At 40.2% G+C, this 16,806-nt stretch overlaps 1 protein-coding gene across 1 annotated transcript in view; it reads right to left on the bottom strand.

Annotated features, from left to right (window-relative positions):
• Nucleotides 1-16,806, bottom strand: part of DOP1A (DOP1 leucine zipper like protein A) — a 2,183,138-nt gene that overhangs the window by 1,314,761 nt on the left and 851,571 nt on the right. Inside the window, exon 8 of the mRNA XM_044073353.1 lies at nt 15,063-15,172. Coding sequence (XP_043929288.1) covers nt 15,063-15,172 — 110 coding nt within the window. The remainder of the gene's footprint in view (nt 1-15,062; nt 15,173-16,806) is intronic.

Below are 16,806 nucleotides of genomic sequence, written 5' to 3'. Positions count from 1 at the left end.
CCAAGCAGGAGTAGGAGCTCTAGGTGGGGGTCTTATATTCTTTGCCCCTCTAAGAAATTGCTTGAACAAAGGATGCGAAAACAATGGTGGGTCACAATCATAGTGAGCTGAAATTGCTGCAGCATGAATCTTAATGGAAGAACGACAAACCTTTGTCCAATAACTCAGTAAGATATTGAAGAGCCACACTCAAATTAGGCTCAGAAATCTCCAAATTGTTTGCTGCACTCCAAAATAAAAATCTCTTCCATTTTTCTGCGTACACTTTCCTTGTACTAGGTCTTCTGGCTTCCATAATCACATTTAAAACTTGTTGAGGAAGTTGAGACCTGCTGTCTTTCAAAACAGAATATGCCAGGCTGTTAGATGAAGAGATTGAAGCTTGACATTGAGCAGGTGACCGCCCCTCTGAGACAACAGGTGTGGAATCAAGGGTAAAGGCCATGGAGGCTTCCTTACCAGACTCCTCAGTAATGGGTACCAGTGCTGCCGAGGCCAATCTGGAGCTATTAAAATCATCCTTGGCTTGTCTTGTCTGACCTTTAGAAGCACCTTTGGGAGAAGAGGCAGAGGTGGAAAAGCATACACATGAAGATTTTTCCAACTGAAAGAAAGAGCATCCACTTTCCAAGCTGTGTGATGAAACCTCTTTGTGCAAAACTTTGGCAGCTGGTGGTTTAGTGGAGAAGCGAACAGATCTATGCCTGGAGTTCCCCATGACACTGTCAATTTTTGAAATACATGAAGATCCAGTTTCCACTCGTGGGGATCCATGATTTGTCTGCTTAACACATCTGCTAAGGAGTTCTGTGCTCGGCAGAAACCTTGCCTGAAGAGTTAGTTGCAAGCTGGCGCAGTCTCCCATAAAATCATTGCTTGCCTGCACAATGGGTAAGAATGTGTTCCCCTTGTTTGTTGATGTACCACATGACAGTTGTGTTGTCTGTTAGAATCAACACCTGCCCTGGAAGAAGTAACTCCTTGAAAGCCATTAATGCAAACTGGACTGCTAACATCTCTTTCATGTTGATATGTAGATGCTGTAGTCTGGCAGGCCACTTGTCTTGTATCCACTTTCCATTTAGATGAGCTCCCCAAGCAATGTCTGAGGCATCTGTCGTTAGAATCTGACTCGCCTCTGGCGGGTCACAGAGAGTCCCTTGTTTAGGTGACATTCCTGAGCCCACCACAAAAATTCCTTTTGAATGCAAGGTATTATTTGAATGACAGTGTCCAAATCCTGGCAGTGCTGTGTCCATACATTTTGAGATACCATTGCAGCTTCCTCATATGCAGTTTGGCATTGGGAAGCACCAGAATACAAGATGCCATGAACCCTAAGGCTTGAAGGACTGTCCTTGCAGTCAGCCCGGACTGAAGAGATAGTTGATGGAAGTAATTGGAAAGATTCTTTTGTTTGTCCGGGGTTAAAAAGGCCATCTGGGCTGCTGTATTCAGTCTCACACCCAGAAAGCACATGTCTTGAGAGGGTACTAGACTGGACTTTATTTCGTTCACAGAATACCCTAGGCATCTTAGCACTGCTATGACATAATCCAAATGCTGTAGAAGGTCTTCCTTTTCTTGAGCTAGAATCAGGCAGTCGTCCAAGTAAGGATAGATTTGAATTCCTTTTAGCCTGAAGTAAGCTATCACTGGAGCCAGAACCTTTGTGAATACTCTGGGCGCAGTGGATAAGCCAAAGGGCAATGCAGAGAACTGATAATGAGAATTTCCAGCTCAGCAGATACTTCCTGCAACTTAGTCTTATAGGCACATGAAGGTAAGCTTCCTTGAGATCTAAAGTTACCATCCAGTGATCCTTGCCCAGCAGAGGTAAAAGCTGTTGTAACGTCAACATTTTGAACTTGGGAATGTCCAGATAAGTGTTGAGGATAGATAAATCCAAAATTGGCCTCCACGTGTTCCCCTTCTTCGGTACTAGGAACAGGCGAGAATAAAATCCTAGGCCCCTTTCTGGCACAGGAACTGGCTGAATGGCCCCTATGTGGAGCAACAGAGAAATTTGCTTGTGAGCCTCTTGTCTTTGTAGAGGAGGAATGTCTGGCATGCCTTTGAAAGGAGGCATGGTATGGAAATAAAACCTGTAACCGTGGTGAATGATATCCAGAACCCATCTGTCTTGGGTAATTAAATAGCAATTTTCTTTGAAAAGAGACAGCCTTCCTCCCAAAGGTGCTGCCAGGCGAGAATGTACTGGCAGCTGAAAAGGCAGGTCATTGGGTCTGCTTACGAAAGGACTGACCCCTGCCCTCACCAGAAGTCTGAGCAGGGAACTCACTGTCCTAGGCCTAAAAGAACCTTGAGCTCTGCCCCTACCACGTCTAGACCTACCCCTAGACTGGGAATCATAAGCAGGATAAGTCCATCCCTTAGTAGGCCAATTTCTACTAAACTTCGGAGGCTGCACCTGCAAAAAATCCTTAACAGTTTGCATAGACTTAGCCTTGTCCTCCATTTTCTTTAAGACTGCTTCCACAGGCGAACCAAACAACACATCAGACTGCAAAGGAGCATCCAAAATCCTTGTTTTAACATGCTCAGCTAAATTCTGATCTCTCAACCAGGCATGCCTACGAAGAACAGAACCAGTGGCAGCCACCCTCGAGGAGGCCTGCACAGCATCAAAACCACATTGCAAGGAATGTTTACCCACCTGTTCAGACACATGAACTAAATCCTGCAACTCTTTACACTCAATACCTTCTGCCAGAGCATCCACCTTAGATTTCAATTGTGAAAGGAGATAATTCTGATATTTTAACATGTGAAACTGACAATTCAACGCCCTCATGGCTAAAGTGGAAGAAGTATACACTTTCTTTCCCCATCTATCCAAAGCCCTTGCCTCTTTATCAGGAGGAACAGGATTTTTAACAACAGAGGCCTTCACACCTTTAGGCCCCTGAGAGACAGTTTCGGGTCTGCCCTAGGACTCTTAAAAGATACTTATGAGCTTCAGGCACCCTATAGTACCTATCCGGTTTAACTGGGGCAGGAGGCAAAGAATCAGGATTGAGGGAAGCCTCTGCAAAACATCTTCCACCACATTCAGAACAGGAGGTATAGCTAAAGGCCTATGCTGGGGTAAAAACAAGAATTCCCTAAGCCTCTTCCTGGAATCAGAGAAATCTTGACCTTCCCATTTAAAATGCTCCCTCATGGAATGCAGAGTCTCTGAAAATGAAAAATCCTCAGGAGGAGAAGCTGAAGGAGTAGAATCATCCACATCAGAATCAGAATAAGGAGGATACTCCTGCAAGTCTTCAGCCGAAGACTCAGAAGCCTCCGAACATTGCTCAAAACTCTCAAACTCAGGTTCCACCCTAGGCCTCTTATCAGGAGGGGGCATAGAACCTCTAATCATAGTAATCAAATCCTCTGCCATTTTAAGCATATGTTTCTTAGGCAAAGACCCTGAAGCACTAGGAGAAACCCCACTGAAGTTAAACTTGGCCTGCCTCTCAAAGAAGCCTTGGAAACAGAAGGGGAGGCTCTAACCACCTTAGGAAGAGAGGGAAGAACAGCCACCTGAGAAGCCCCTCAGCCTGGCCTACTTCCTGAGGATACATCCTGTAACAGTAAAGTCTCTCCCTGAGACTCCAAAGAAACACCTGGCAAAACCTCCGGCTCCACTGAGCCTTCTAAAGATCTGACGTCTGGGACTGTCGGTTCTTCCACTCTAGGCTTTGCTGCTTTGTCCTTGCGCTTTTTGGCCGAAGCGGGCGTCGGAGCCTCCGACGGCATTTTATAATTACAACGCTTCCCAAAAACTAACCTGGCACAGTCTAACCTTCTCTTAATAGTGCGTTTGTTAAATCTAGCACAAGAGCGGCATCCAACAACGTCGTGCTCAGGCCCTAAACAAGGTATACACAAAGTATGGTAATCCCTATGAGGTATCTGTTTCCCACAAGAAATACAGTTATTCACTTTTTCTGACATCCGGTTAAATACTGAGGCAAGAAAAAAACAAAATATTCCCCAACGGGGTACTTAGCCAACTTTGATTCGGTCTGAAACTCTGACTTCAGAAACTTTCAGAACACCAACCTGCACTCGCAAAATTGCTTCTGCATCGGACCATGCGGCAAAAAAGACTGAGGATATGACGTCGGTCATGCGCATTAGTACCCTGACGTACTGACGTCAGTCTAATGCGCCCTGACCGACGTCAGCCATATACTTTGGTATTCGGGCCGACTGGACAGCGGACTACCCCAATAGTTAGGACTGCAGCAATGTGGAATGAAGAACATCTAGTTTTGACAATAACTCTGTTGTGCAAAAACTTTTAGAATAATGACTTAAGCAGCAGAAAGTAGAAAGGGCTGGTGCTAAACCTAGGGAGCCTATGACAACAAAACTAACCAGACATCCTATAGTGCTAATAGTCATTTAATAAGTATTATGAAAACTTTTACAAATCAAAGGAATATGGAAACCAAGATAATACACAAGTGGGATTATCTATGGAATACTTAATTATGGCAAGGTTTGTGGAAGACGAGGCCCAACAATAAACAACTAAGAAGACATGAAATAAAAACAGGGAAGTTTCCAGGAACAGAAAGTATTCCTGTAGAAGTCTGGAAGTCAGGAGGGAAGAAAGTGATAAAGATCGGGTAGGATTTGTTTAACAGTATTTTAAGGGGGAGGGCAGCATCTTGGAAAAAAGCCGTGGTGGTTGTATTACCCAAAGAGGGTAACAAACTTTCACACCCAGCTTCATATAGACCCATATCAAGTTTAAATGATTTTAAAGTATTTATGTCTACACTGGCTAAGAGACTAGTAAAGATGTTACCAAAGTCGATCGCTATACATAATGTAGTTTTGTGGAGGAAAGGCAGACATTTGATATTAATACAACAATGATGACTCCCAGAGGGAAGCAGACTGCAAGAAAACACTGCAATTACTGTTGAACCTTGAAAAGAAATCCTTCAATAGAGATAGCTGGGACTTTGGTTAATAAGGAGTATTTATGAAGGGCTGGTGGCAAAAATTAAGGTGGCAGGTTTCCTCTCAAGACACACTGTGTTTAAACAGAGGATCTCAGCAGGGATGTCATCCTTTCCCACTGTTACTTACAATGACACTTAAGAGTTGTTGACCAGAAAAATAAGAGATTCATGAAAAATCAAGACTATAACTGGTATGGTACTCAAGAAAAGTTACCTTTATAGGCAAATAATACTTCATACTTAATACATCCAGAGAAGAACATTTATGTGTTGTGAAACATTTCGAGGGAGAGTCTTTTCATGAGAGAGCCTTTGTAACAGATGACAGACAGAAAGGATAGGGGAGTGCCAAGTGAAAGACTGGCTCTGGCAGAGCTTCTACCAGAGTTTAGAATAAAAATTAGTGTTAAAAAAGGGCTTATTAATACAGCATACACCATACTGCAAGATAACTAAGAGAATCAATCAGAGGTTAGAAAAGATTGGGAAAAGAGAATGGAAAAGCAATTTAAAAGGGAACAGTTGGATGATATCTATAAGGCTCCAACGTATGCAACAAAGTCCAGTTGTTTTATACCCTTGAGATACGTCAGAGAATTATTCACTGGATAGACAGCAAATGCAGGATGAGTATTGGGGATGATAAAGTTAACTTGGAACATATTTTTTTGGGAATGCAGTGAGCTGGCAAATTAAAAAGACTTCTTTTCTGTGTCAGGAATGTTTGCAGAACAAATGGTTGTAACCAAGAAAAATATTCTTTTGAGCTTGGATACAGAATCTGAATAGTCTACACACAGTAAGATCTTACAAAGTTTAATACTATTGGCTGTCAAAAAGAAACTGGAAACCAAAATCTACACCAACTGTAAATGAAGTATTAAACATTGTAAACAAGATACAATAAATATAAATGGGACTGTCAGAAAAGTGAAGGAGCACATTTCATAGAAATAAATGAAATTTGTGGAAATATATATTTAGTGTTCAGGAGAAGGAATGACAAGCATATAATGTTTGGGTGAATGAAAATTGTTAAAAATAAAACATGACAATAACAATGGAAAATATTACTGTGGTTTGTTTTCTTTGCTATTAATGTATGTACACTTACTTTACTGTTTAAAATGTGAGGATTTAATAAAGATGTTTAAAAAAACACTGAAAGGTTAGTCATATTTTACTATGTACGCAGGTCATGAGTTAAAAAGGGTAATGGTGGTCCATTTCTCTTAAAAAAGATACTGGTAGTCCATTTCTCTTACCTGTACAAACAAATACATAAAGCAAAGTGCATGTTACAGTCTCCCAACTAGCAAGTATTGCCTTCTTTTTTGCAAAGGAAATAAACAGCTGATCTGAACCGTTAATAATTAACAAAAGTTCTGTCCAAACAGTATCCAATTTGTTTATGAACTTTTAAGGTATATAAATGTCTCCTAGACACTGAGTTGTATGCACTGGACTAAGGCACTTTCTCAGTATACACAAAGAACAAAAGGGAGATGCATTTTCAAAGATGTCTGGAAAGATGAAAAATCAAGAAAGATTTAAGAGAATATCAAGGCCTCCAACTCAGAAATTCTTTTCACAGACATACCTGTCATGAAAAATTAAGACTTTGTGAAGTAATTAACATATACTAAGTGCACTGTTTCAAGATGTGGTACATTGCCTTTCAGTTTGAGAACAATGTTAAACGATGCTCAGGTGGTCCTAAATGTAATGTTTACCTTAGGGAAAGCCTTGCTGACTGTAAAGTCAAGGAAGAGGAGTAGGCTAATCCAAGAACAGTTTGTAAGACTTAACGGAAGGGTAAGCTAGAACTGAAACACATTATAAGTAATACAAACCAGAAGTTATAAAAGTAGCAAATAACTGAATATTGTGGCTTGTAGCCCATGCTGAAACCCTTTTGAACTTATAAATGTACATTCTTCTGATAAGTTTTCCAAAATCTATAAAAATGTTTAGCATCCATTTAGATAGTCTCCCTATCCTGAACAACAGGGCGGCCATCCATGTTGTTAATTTTGAGGGGTGTCAAGCTGAGACAGAGAAAGAACAGTTGTATAAAATCTTACCCTAACAGCAATGTCTTTCTCTTCAGTGTTGCAGTATTAATAACCTAATGGATCTCCTGCCAAGGAGATCCCAATGTCCGGACCATTATACCAAAGCCTGCAGTACTTATAGGTGCTGTACATCACATGTACGCTCCTTGTGCAGAGAATAGGGCATAAAGGTGATGTACAGATGCACACTCAGAATTAGAAAAGCACCAAGAAGAACAGAATGTCCCTAGGGACAAGGAAAAACATGTGCATCCTGAACAAGAAAAAGTAGAGCCTCTTGGCCAGAAGGGCAATAAAGAATAGGCTGAAGCAGAGGGGGTAGGGAGAAGGGGTTGGAGGGAAGGAGTAATTATTACAACAGTGAAAATAAGGACAGCTACTATAATGGTAAGATTTTTACACAGCTGTGCTATGTCTTTCCATACCATTGTCACAGTATTCATAACCTAAGGGAGAATACAAAAATTCAAGAAGCCTGGCAGAAGGACGGCACAGAAGATCCCTCCAGAAACCCATGCAAAACAGCTCTGGCAAAGCCAACTCTAGCCCTGGAAATAACATCCAACTTGTAATGCTTACTGAAAGTTTGAAGAGAGGACCAAATAGCTTCAATGAAAAAAGCACCAGAGGAGGCAACAGCCCTAGAATTCGCAGTGGTGCAGCGGTAGCATTGTTGCCTCACAGCAAGAGGTTCTCTTGTTCGATTCTCGGCTGGAGTGCGGGGACTGTCTTCTGTGTGGAGTCTGCATGTCCTCCCCACAGTTGGGTGTGCATTCAAAAGACATGCGTACATGGGCGTGCCTTCGTTGAAGGGTGAACGTCGAGCTGGCACCTCGGCGATTGTGAAAGTCTACTACCAATCATTAGCGGACCGGAGTTCCGCTGTGGCGACCCCTAACCGGGAAAAGCCGAAAGACAAACAACAACAACTGAAGAGGAAAGACATTTACCATGAAAAGAACGACAAAAAGAAATGCCCCTAGAAATCCAAGCCCAAAGATCTAGGATGCAAGGAAACAAAATGCTGCTCAAATTTGCAAAAAAATTTAGTTTTATCCAAATAACATCCGAGTTGTCTATGCAAATCCAAGGTGTGAAGAAACTTCTCACAGGCAGACTACAGAGAAGGACAAAAGGAAGGAAGATGAATAAAATGATTAAGGGGCAACTCACTGACCACCTTAGGTATAAAAGGATTAGTACAAAGAGATACAGTCTATGTGAAAAAATAAGAAAGGAGGAACAGCTGTGCCAGGCTGAAGTTCAGACACTCTCTTAGCTGAAGTGAGGGCCAAATGAAGAACAGAACAGTCTTCCAAGTTCAATGTTGCAAGGAAGCAAAAGAAGCGAGCTCAAAAGGGACCAAGTAAATTCTTCAAGTACAAAACTGAGATCCCAGGAAGGCAGAACTGGCTTCCTGGGAGGCCTAATATGAAGGAATCATTTAAGAAATTAGTTGACCTCAAATGTAGAGGCCAGAGGAGGAGTCATGGGCAGGCAAGCAGAACTTGCTAATTGGTGAGCTTTCACTGAAGAATATGTTAATCCAGCATGGAGCATATCACACAAATAAGAGAAAGCCAGAGGAACATCCATCAGTTTGGCCTTAATGTCATCAGGCAAAGACTGAAGATGAAGACAAGAGTAATACCTTGTAACAGAACCAAAGGCAGCAGCTGCATGTGATATAATGGTGAGCAACTTGAGAGGTATAGCCCAACATGGAAAGGGCAGAAGCTTTCCCCTCAAAATAGGAAGGTCAGAAACAGACGTGGTCATATGAGCCTGAAAGATGAGAGCCTGAAAGAATGGAGTAGCAGCAGTCTAACCTTTTGGCCCAGCCTCTACATAGCCCTATTATTCTTATCTGAAGGGAGCAATGTGGTAGAGAGTAACAGCTTGAAGTGTTTGTCAGAAGAGACAGACACTACAGAAGGATCAGCAGAAGGGTGTTTATAAAGAAATTGGCACCTTGTAAAAATCTATCAGATTTCTTGGGTGACAGAAGCTGCTGAAAAGGTATCCAGGAAGGCAGCAAAAACAGGGGGAGAAGAACAATCCCACTTAAACTCCATCATGCAGGCAACAGTATCACCAAAAGAGAGCTCTTCCAAAAGGGAATCTGGTACACTAGAATCTTCTTCCTCTGAACCATAGTCCAAGAGGGAAGGAGTTTGAGAAGAGTAAGCCAGAAACTGTTCCTCAGAATCCAGACCCTCATCTGAAGAATCTAGTTTCCTGGGTCTTTTAAGAGGAGTGGAAGACCAGGGAGGAGGCAGACACAGACACTTCTTGAGGAGGCTTTAAAGCCATTAAAGAATTAAATAAATCCTGAGTAAAAATGCTGACATTCACATTGGGTATCCTTAACTACAGGTGAAATATGCATGGTTTTCTGTTTCTTTTTCTGTGGGACATCCACATGAAACAATTTTGGGGGGTCCAACCCCTGGCAACATTCAATAAAGATAGCAGGGATCTGTGGAATTTTATTATTTATTTACTTATTTACAGTTGATTTACCAGGATTGTCCATTGGGCCCGAAGTACCTGTTTTCAATGGAGTCCTGGGGAGAAAAGCTCCTGAATAAAGATACAAAACATTACAGAAGTGTACACTTTAACACATTCAGTCAAATTAATACAAATTGACAAAAACAGTGGTAAAAAACTTTAACAATATTGACAAAATAGAGAAATGTGTGTTCAAGACAAAAAACAGAGGAACAGGTGATTACAAGCAAAGAATCTTTGGTTATGCTATAACCAGCCGAGGTTCCTCATCAACATTGGGAGCAGACATTTGTAAAGTCTCTGAGGTATGTGAGAAGCTGGATCCATGCCAGCCTCCAACAGGGTCGCAGCAGAGGAATCCAAGGCAACCACCGGATGATCCTCTGGGCTTTCACTAACCTTGAGAGACAAACACGTCCGGGGGAGGCTGGACAGCAGCTGTATCAGACCAAATTATTTTGGTCGTTTTCTTGGCAGATGGCTGACCCTTGGAACAGGAAGAGTCCACCACAGCAACTTGAGCCAACAGCTTAAGATGCTGGTTTTCAAGGTAATCAGACAAAGAGGAGAGACTACTGTGTAGAGTCTTAGGAACAAAAGCCTGGCAGATAGAACACTAGGTATGGTTGTGGGAAGCACCCAAAGAGAAAAGACACTGGTCGTGACAGTCTTTATGGAGGATCTGCCTCCCACACTGACATTTTCATTTTCTGGATGACATGAATTCAACAGCACTAAATAAAAAAGAAAAGAAAAGAAACAACCCCAACAGGGCACTTATCTGAATCACAACTTGGTAACCAGCACAGCAGAAGGGTGTATAGACAAACATTCAATGACATTGTTTGGACTGGCTGAAAAGAAGTTCTGAGTGTGTGCATCCATACATCATCTTTACGTCCTATGCTTTGTGCGAAAAGTGTATGTGTGACGTATGGCATCTATAAATACTAAAGGCTTTGGTATACTGGCCAGACGGGCTATTCTTAGCAGGAGATCCCTTAGGTTATGAATACTGCAACAGTGATATGGAAGGACATTGCCACTATTTCTTTTGAAACACCAAGGGTGGAAAGGATGGTAACTGCATCTGCATGAAGGCCGTACAATTATGTGCACAAGCAGCAACAGCCACTGTCTTCTTTGCCAGTCAGGAGCTATAAGAAAGAGGTGAGTTTTGTCTTGTTTCATTAATATTTTCTGAGTTATGGGCCTTAAATAGAAATGCATAATGGTCGATGAATGTAAAACATACTACCAGTACCTTCTCTTATGATGCCCTTGGGCATAATTTTGTGAGATGTGCAATATTTTGAGAAGCAAACAGATCTAGCTAAGTACAACATCCCTCCCCAGCTCTCTTTTATAGAGATGGACACTTGTCTGTCCAACTTTCATTAGCTGACCACTAATAAATACTGAAGGTTTCATTACTTATAGGACAACCCCCCTTTAATGACAGGCACTGGCAAACAGCTCACCAGATTAAGTTGAGGAATCTAAAACAAGTCTTGGACGGAGACAGAAAGAAAGATGAGAAAGGTCAGCATTCCCTGAAGGAGATACTGTGCTTTCTTCCACTATGCCACATCCAGAAGGGTAGCATTTTTATGGAAGGATTTGTTCAAACACCTGCTTAGTTTGATTCCCACAGAGGTTTTAAGAGATAAATGTGTTAAATTTATGTGTAGCATTGCATATATAACTATGGATGATGAAATGTATACAAAGGCTATGAAATACTCTCTTGCTGGAGTCAATTGTTCCTTGTAGAGCTTTGTGAAAAATTCTATTCTCTAATCCTTTTCCAAGGAAAAAAAAATCTGTATACGACAAAGCCTATTATTCTGCTTAGAAACTGAATCTTCTGGATAGGTTCAAAGAATTCAGTTTGCCCACTTTATTGTAATTCTAACATTTTGGGATACATCTTGTACCTATGACCAGATGGTGAATACATAGCAGTGTAACTAAGGCACAAGGAGAAAGCCATGGAAAATATGACTCCTGCATCACTTGAGGTGTGCAAATACTGGTTGCCAAGTTTTATAAGTGTTCTTTGTGTTGCAGTCAGATAAAAATGCAGAGCAGTAAAACAGAAATTACATCAGCTTATATTCAGTCTTACATATCATGTGCACACCCTTAAACTAATACTTTGTTGAAGCACCTTTTAATTTAATTTCAGTACTCAGTCTTCTTGGGTAAGAGTCTATCACCATGGCACATCCTGACTTGGCAATATTTGCCCACTCCAAATCTGTCAGATTGCGAGGGCATCTCTTGTGCACAGCCCTCTTCAGGTCACCCTACAGATTTTCTATTGGATTTAGGTCTGGGATCTGGCTGGGCCATTCCAAAACTTTAATTTTCTTCTGGTCAAGGCATTCTTTTGTTGATTTGGATGTATGCTTGGGGTCATTGTCATGTTGAAAGGTGAAACTCCTCTTCATCTTCAGATTTCTAGCAGATGCCTGAAGGTTTTGGGCCAAAAGTAACTGGTATTTGGAACTGTTCATAATTTCCCTCCACCTTCACTAAAGCCTTGGTTCCAGCTGAAGAAAAGCAACCCCAAAGCATGATACTGCCACCACTATGCTTCACCATGGGGATGGTGTTCTTTTGGTGACGCAAAGTGTTTTTGTGCCAAACGTTCCTTTTGGAATTGTGGCCAAAAAGTTCAACCTTGGTCTCATCAGACCATACCACATTTTCCGACATGCTTCTGGGAGACTGGATGTATTGTTTTGCAAATTTCAGCCAGGCCTGGATGTTTTTCTGTGTAAGAAAAGGCTTCCGTCTTGCAACCCTACCCTATAGCCCAGACATTGAGAGAATACGAGAGATTGTTGTCACATGTAGTACACTACCAGTACTTGCCAGAAATTCCTGCAGCTCCTTCAGTGTTGCTGTAGGTCTCTTGGAAGCCTCCCTAACCAGTTTTCATCTTGTCTTTTCATTAATTTTAGAGGGATGTCTAGTTCTTTGCAATGTCACTGTTGTCCCATATTTTCTCCACTTTTTGATGACTGTCTTCACTGTGTTCCATGGTACAGCTAATGCTGTGGAAATTGTTTTGTACCCTTCTCCTGACTGATACCTTTCAACGAGATCCGTTTGATGCTTTGCAAGCTTTCTGTGAACCACGGCTTTTGCTGTAGCAGGCAACTGAGTAAATGTCAGGAAAATCCTACTATGACTGCTGAACTTTATTTGGGGTTAATCAGAGTCTCTTTAATTGATGGCAGGTGTGTACCCAAGAAGACTGAATGCTGTAATTAAATCGAAAAGTGCTTCAACAAAGTATTAGCTTAAGGGTGTGCACACTTATGTAACCTGCTTATTGTATGTTTTTTATTTTTTATATTTTTTCTCCTAAGAGATTTGTTTGTTTTTCAATTGAATTGTACAGGTTATAGGTCACATTAAAGGTGGGAAAAGTTTTGAAATGATTTATTGTGGTCTCATTTTTTTATATAAACAAAAATACAGAGCCAGCAAACCGTGACATAAAGGTTTAATAGTATAAAAGTGGGAGAACAAGACAACAGACCGGTTTTGGCTAGGAGTTTATCAAGCCTTCCATCAGTGTAGTGAATTGTAGTTACAACCATTCTCCTACATATTATGCCACCACTAGAGGCTAATTGAAAGAATTATTTCTATTAACACATTAAAAATATTCATTAAGTCCTGGTGAAAATAAAGCACCCAGTTTGATGATCCATTTTTTCTCCTTGTTGTTTAGCAGTTGATGTCAACCTGATTTATTATTTCTATTACCTTGTATTTTATCAATAACAGTGAAATTGAAAACTGCATTGCGACATTTTTCAGTAAGTTTATATAAAGCATTTGTTGGTTTTCTAACCCTGATAATACTTATGTGTTCTGAGATTCTGAATTTAACTAGTCTTGAGGTCTGTCACACATAAAAGGCAGAGTAACTGCAAGTGGCCATACAGATGAGCCAATCTGACTGGCAATTTGCAAAAAATGAAATATTAAACACTTGCCCAGTGTTTTTGCTAGTAAATTCCCTGGTCTTCAACATCCTTTTGCAATGAGTACAGTGACTACATGGGAAAAACCCTGCAAAACCCTACCTTCTAGTGTTGTCTGTGTTGAGTGCATATCAAATGTATATACATGTTTATAATGACTCATATATGAGCCAAGATTTCTGCCCCTTCTAAAAGAAAAATGACATGAATCATCTACAATTTCAGTTAGCCTGGTATCTGCTAAAAGGATATTCCAGTGCCTACATACACTGTTGAGTAGGACATCCGTATTCCTACCATAAGTAGTGGTTAATCTTGTTGGTGAATTGTTGCCCGTTGTTTTGTCCCTATACTGAAGTAAATAAATCCTGTTTTGATTAGATGCCCAGTGTTTAGCCTAGTAGATGTCCCCTCTCTTGTAGCCCCTCTGCTTGAATCTCATAGCTAAGTCTTCCTAATAAGAATGATAAGTGGCTGCATCTGAACATATCCTTTTAATACGTAAAAACTATGACTTTGGGATGTTTCTGCATATATGAGGAGGATGAGAGTTGAACTGGGGGTGTTTACGGTAAACCTCAGTTGTTAATGTGTGATCAACATTTCTGGTTAATAACACATTCAGAAAAGTGATTTTGTTCATATCAAAGGTAACTGTAAACTCAATCACCCATTTATTATGATTCAAGTATTCAACAAACTCATGATGATAAATACTATCAGACCTCCATACTAACCAGCAGTCATCCAAATGTCGATCTTATCTATGTAGATGTTATGGGCCCTATCATAGATCAGCTCTTCCTCAATATAGGCCATGAAGAGATCAGCATATATGGGGGCAAAGGAGGCCCCTATGGCAGTTCCTTTAATCTGTAGATAACAGTTGTTTTGAAAATAAAAAAAAAAATTTTTTAGTCAAAACATGGTTGTAACTAAAATTCAATACACTGATGAAGGCTTGATAAACTCATAGCTGAAACCAGTCTGTTGTCTTGTTCTCCCACTTTTATACTATTAAACCTTTATGTCACGGTTTGCTGGCTCTGTATTTTTGTTTTGCTGAAGGACTTTTGGAGCCGTGCAGCTACCATACTTGCAGGGGCTCGCTTCTCTTTGGCTCATTTTTTTATATCACAAAAACCCAGTATTTTAACAAGGGTGTGTACACTTTTTATATCCACTGTGTGTGTGTGTGTGTGTGTGTGTGTGTGTGTGTGTGTGTGTATATGTATATATATATATATATATATATATATATATATATATATACATATACATATACATACACACACACACACACACACACACACACACACACTCACACACATACATACGTATATACATATATGTATGTCTGTTTGTATTTTGTTTAAGAGTCGGGCAATAAATTCTAAATGATCCTAATGGCAATGATTTACCTCCAAGCAGAAGTAAATTCAGCAAATAAAGAAAGGAAGAATCCAAATACATCAACCAACCTGTACCAACATGTCCTTTGAAAAGGTAGTGAAGTAGTATGTTGCATGTTCTTCAGGATTACTGTGCCGGGTACTTCGAGGGCCTATAAGAACACCATTATTGTCAAAACCTGTAAAATATAAAGTCATTTAAGTATGTCCTTCTTTTAGAAGTGTTACTAAGAGGTTGAAGAATAAGAAGACAGATAAGCACTGAAAACTTACCAAAAGTTGTCCACAAAATGCCAGCAATAGAGACCATTGAACATTTTTAAGTTTAAGAAAATCCATCAGTTCATTTTAGTATCCACTGATTTACTTACTGTTGCAAATGCATTTAACACTTAATGCACTGTAAATAGACACAGAAACCTCTGTACATAGATAGACACACACACACACACACACACACACACACACACACACACACACCAGCAGATTATGTTACACCTCCAGATCAGGGGGATTAGTGGACACACATGAAATTAAATATTTTTCAATGTTTCAACTAATGATTAAACAAAATATAAAGGCAACGGCTTCACACAACAGCACAATTCAACTAAAAGATACACTAAAATTAAATTTCCAGAGATTTAAAACAGAAGGCCTGCAGAAGTTTTAGTACAAAAGTATCAAAGAGTGTATCTATACTGTCTGCAGACAGAATCTAAGAGCTATTCCTTGAGTGAATTGCCACTGGAGATATACTATTAGTTATACAAGGAGGTATCCGTATGGTAAAGTAGCACTGCATGTGTGTGGTGTAATTTGACATTTTTCGTATTACTAATTCTAATTTCAGTGAATTCTTAACTACTACACACTGCTTTCAGTGATGATTACATATTAAACTGCAGCACTGTTAAATTACACTCAATTACATGCAAAGCTTCTTAAACATATTATTTAACTTTAATATATTAACAACATATGATTTAATGTTTAAAAATGAATATGCCAAATGGTAGATTATCCAGTGGAGTTGCACCTCACATTAGAATCTTGCTCGAACATTGTACCAGATGAGAAGCAAGAAGATGGATCATAAATCCACTTGGGGCATACCTTCCAACCATACCGAATTACTCGTTTTTTATTGAGTTTTGGGGCCCAAATAATGGATTCCCGAGTGGCACCCCTTCATTTCAGATTTTTTTCCCCAGCTTTTTTTAAAATGTTTTCTGTTGTTTTTTGAGCTGACGTCATCATGTGCGCGATGATGTCAGCTCTGTCAGCCTGTTGGAATTGAGCTCAAGGGCACATATTTCCGGCTCACTGTTTGAATGTATCTGCAAGCGCGAGCAGGAAGGAAATGACAAGTTAGCTTTTAAGGTACTTATTTTCTTCTTTGCAGAGCTTAAGGTATTATTTTTGCTTGCTTGGGTATTTTTGTTATGCTGCTAAATGGCGTGATTAGCTTAAGGTATTATTTTCGCTTGGATATTATTTCTGCTTAGAGTTTTATGCTCCTGCTGCTATGCTCATATTTCTGCTGCATAGGAGATGTTAAGCAGAGCTTAAGGTATTTGCTTGGGTATTTTCGCTCGTTAACAGCGTGACCAAGTTATTTCTGTTGGGAGTTTTGTTATGCTCCTGCTGCTATGCTGTATTTTTGCTGCTTGGGAGATGTTATGCTCGTATATTGTTGCAGAGCTTAAGGTATTTGCTTGGGTATCTGAACACTGGTGTGTGTGTGTGAATGACGTTATTCTGCTGCTTATGTGTCTGCTTGGGTATATTTTCTTGCAGAGCTGAACAACAG

This window comes from Protopterus annectens, chromosome 1.part1, assembly GCF_019279795.1.
Source record: "Protopterus annectens isolate FY-2018-M chromosome 1.part1, PAN1.0, whole genome shotgun sequence".
Classification (NCBI taxonomy): domain Eukaryota; kingdom Metazoa; phylum Chordata; order Ceratodontiformes; family Protopteridae; genus Protopterus; species Protopterus annectens.
Note: the sequence above shows the minus strand (reverse complement) of the source record. Positions and strands in the feature narration are given on the sequence as shown.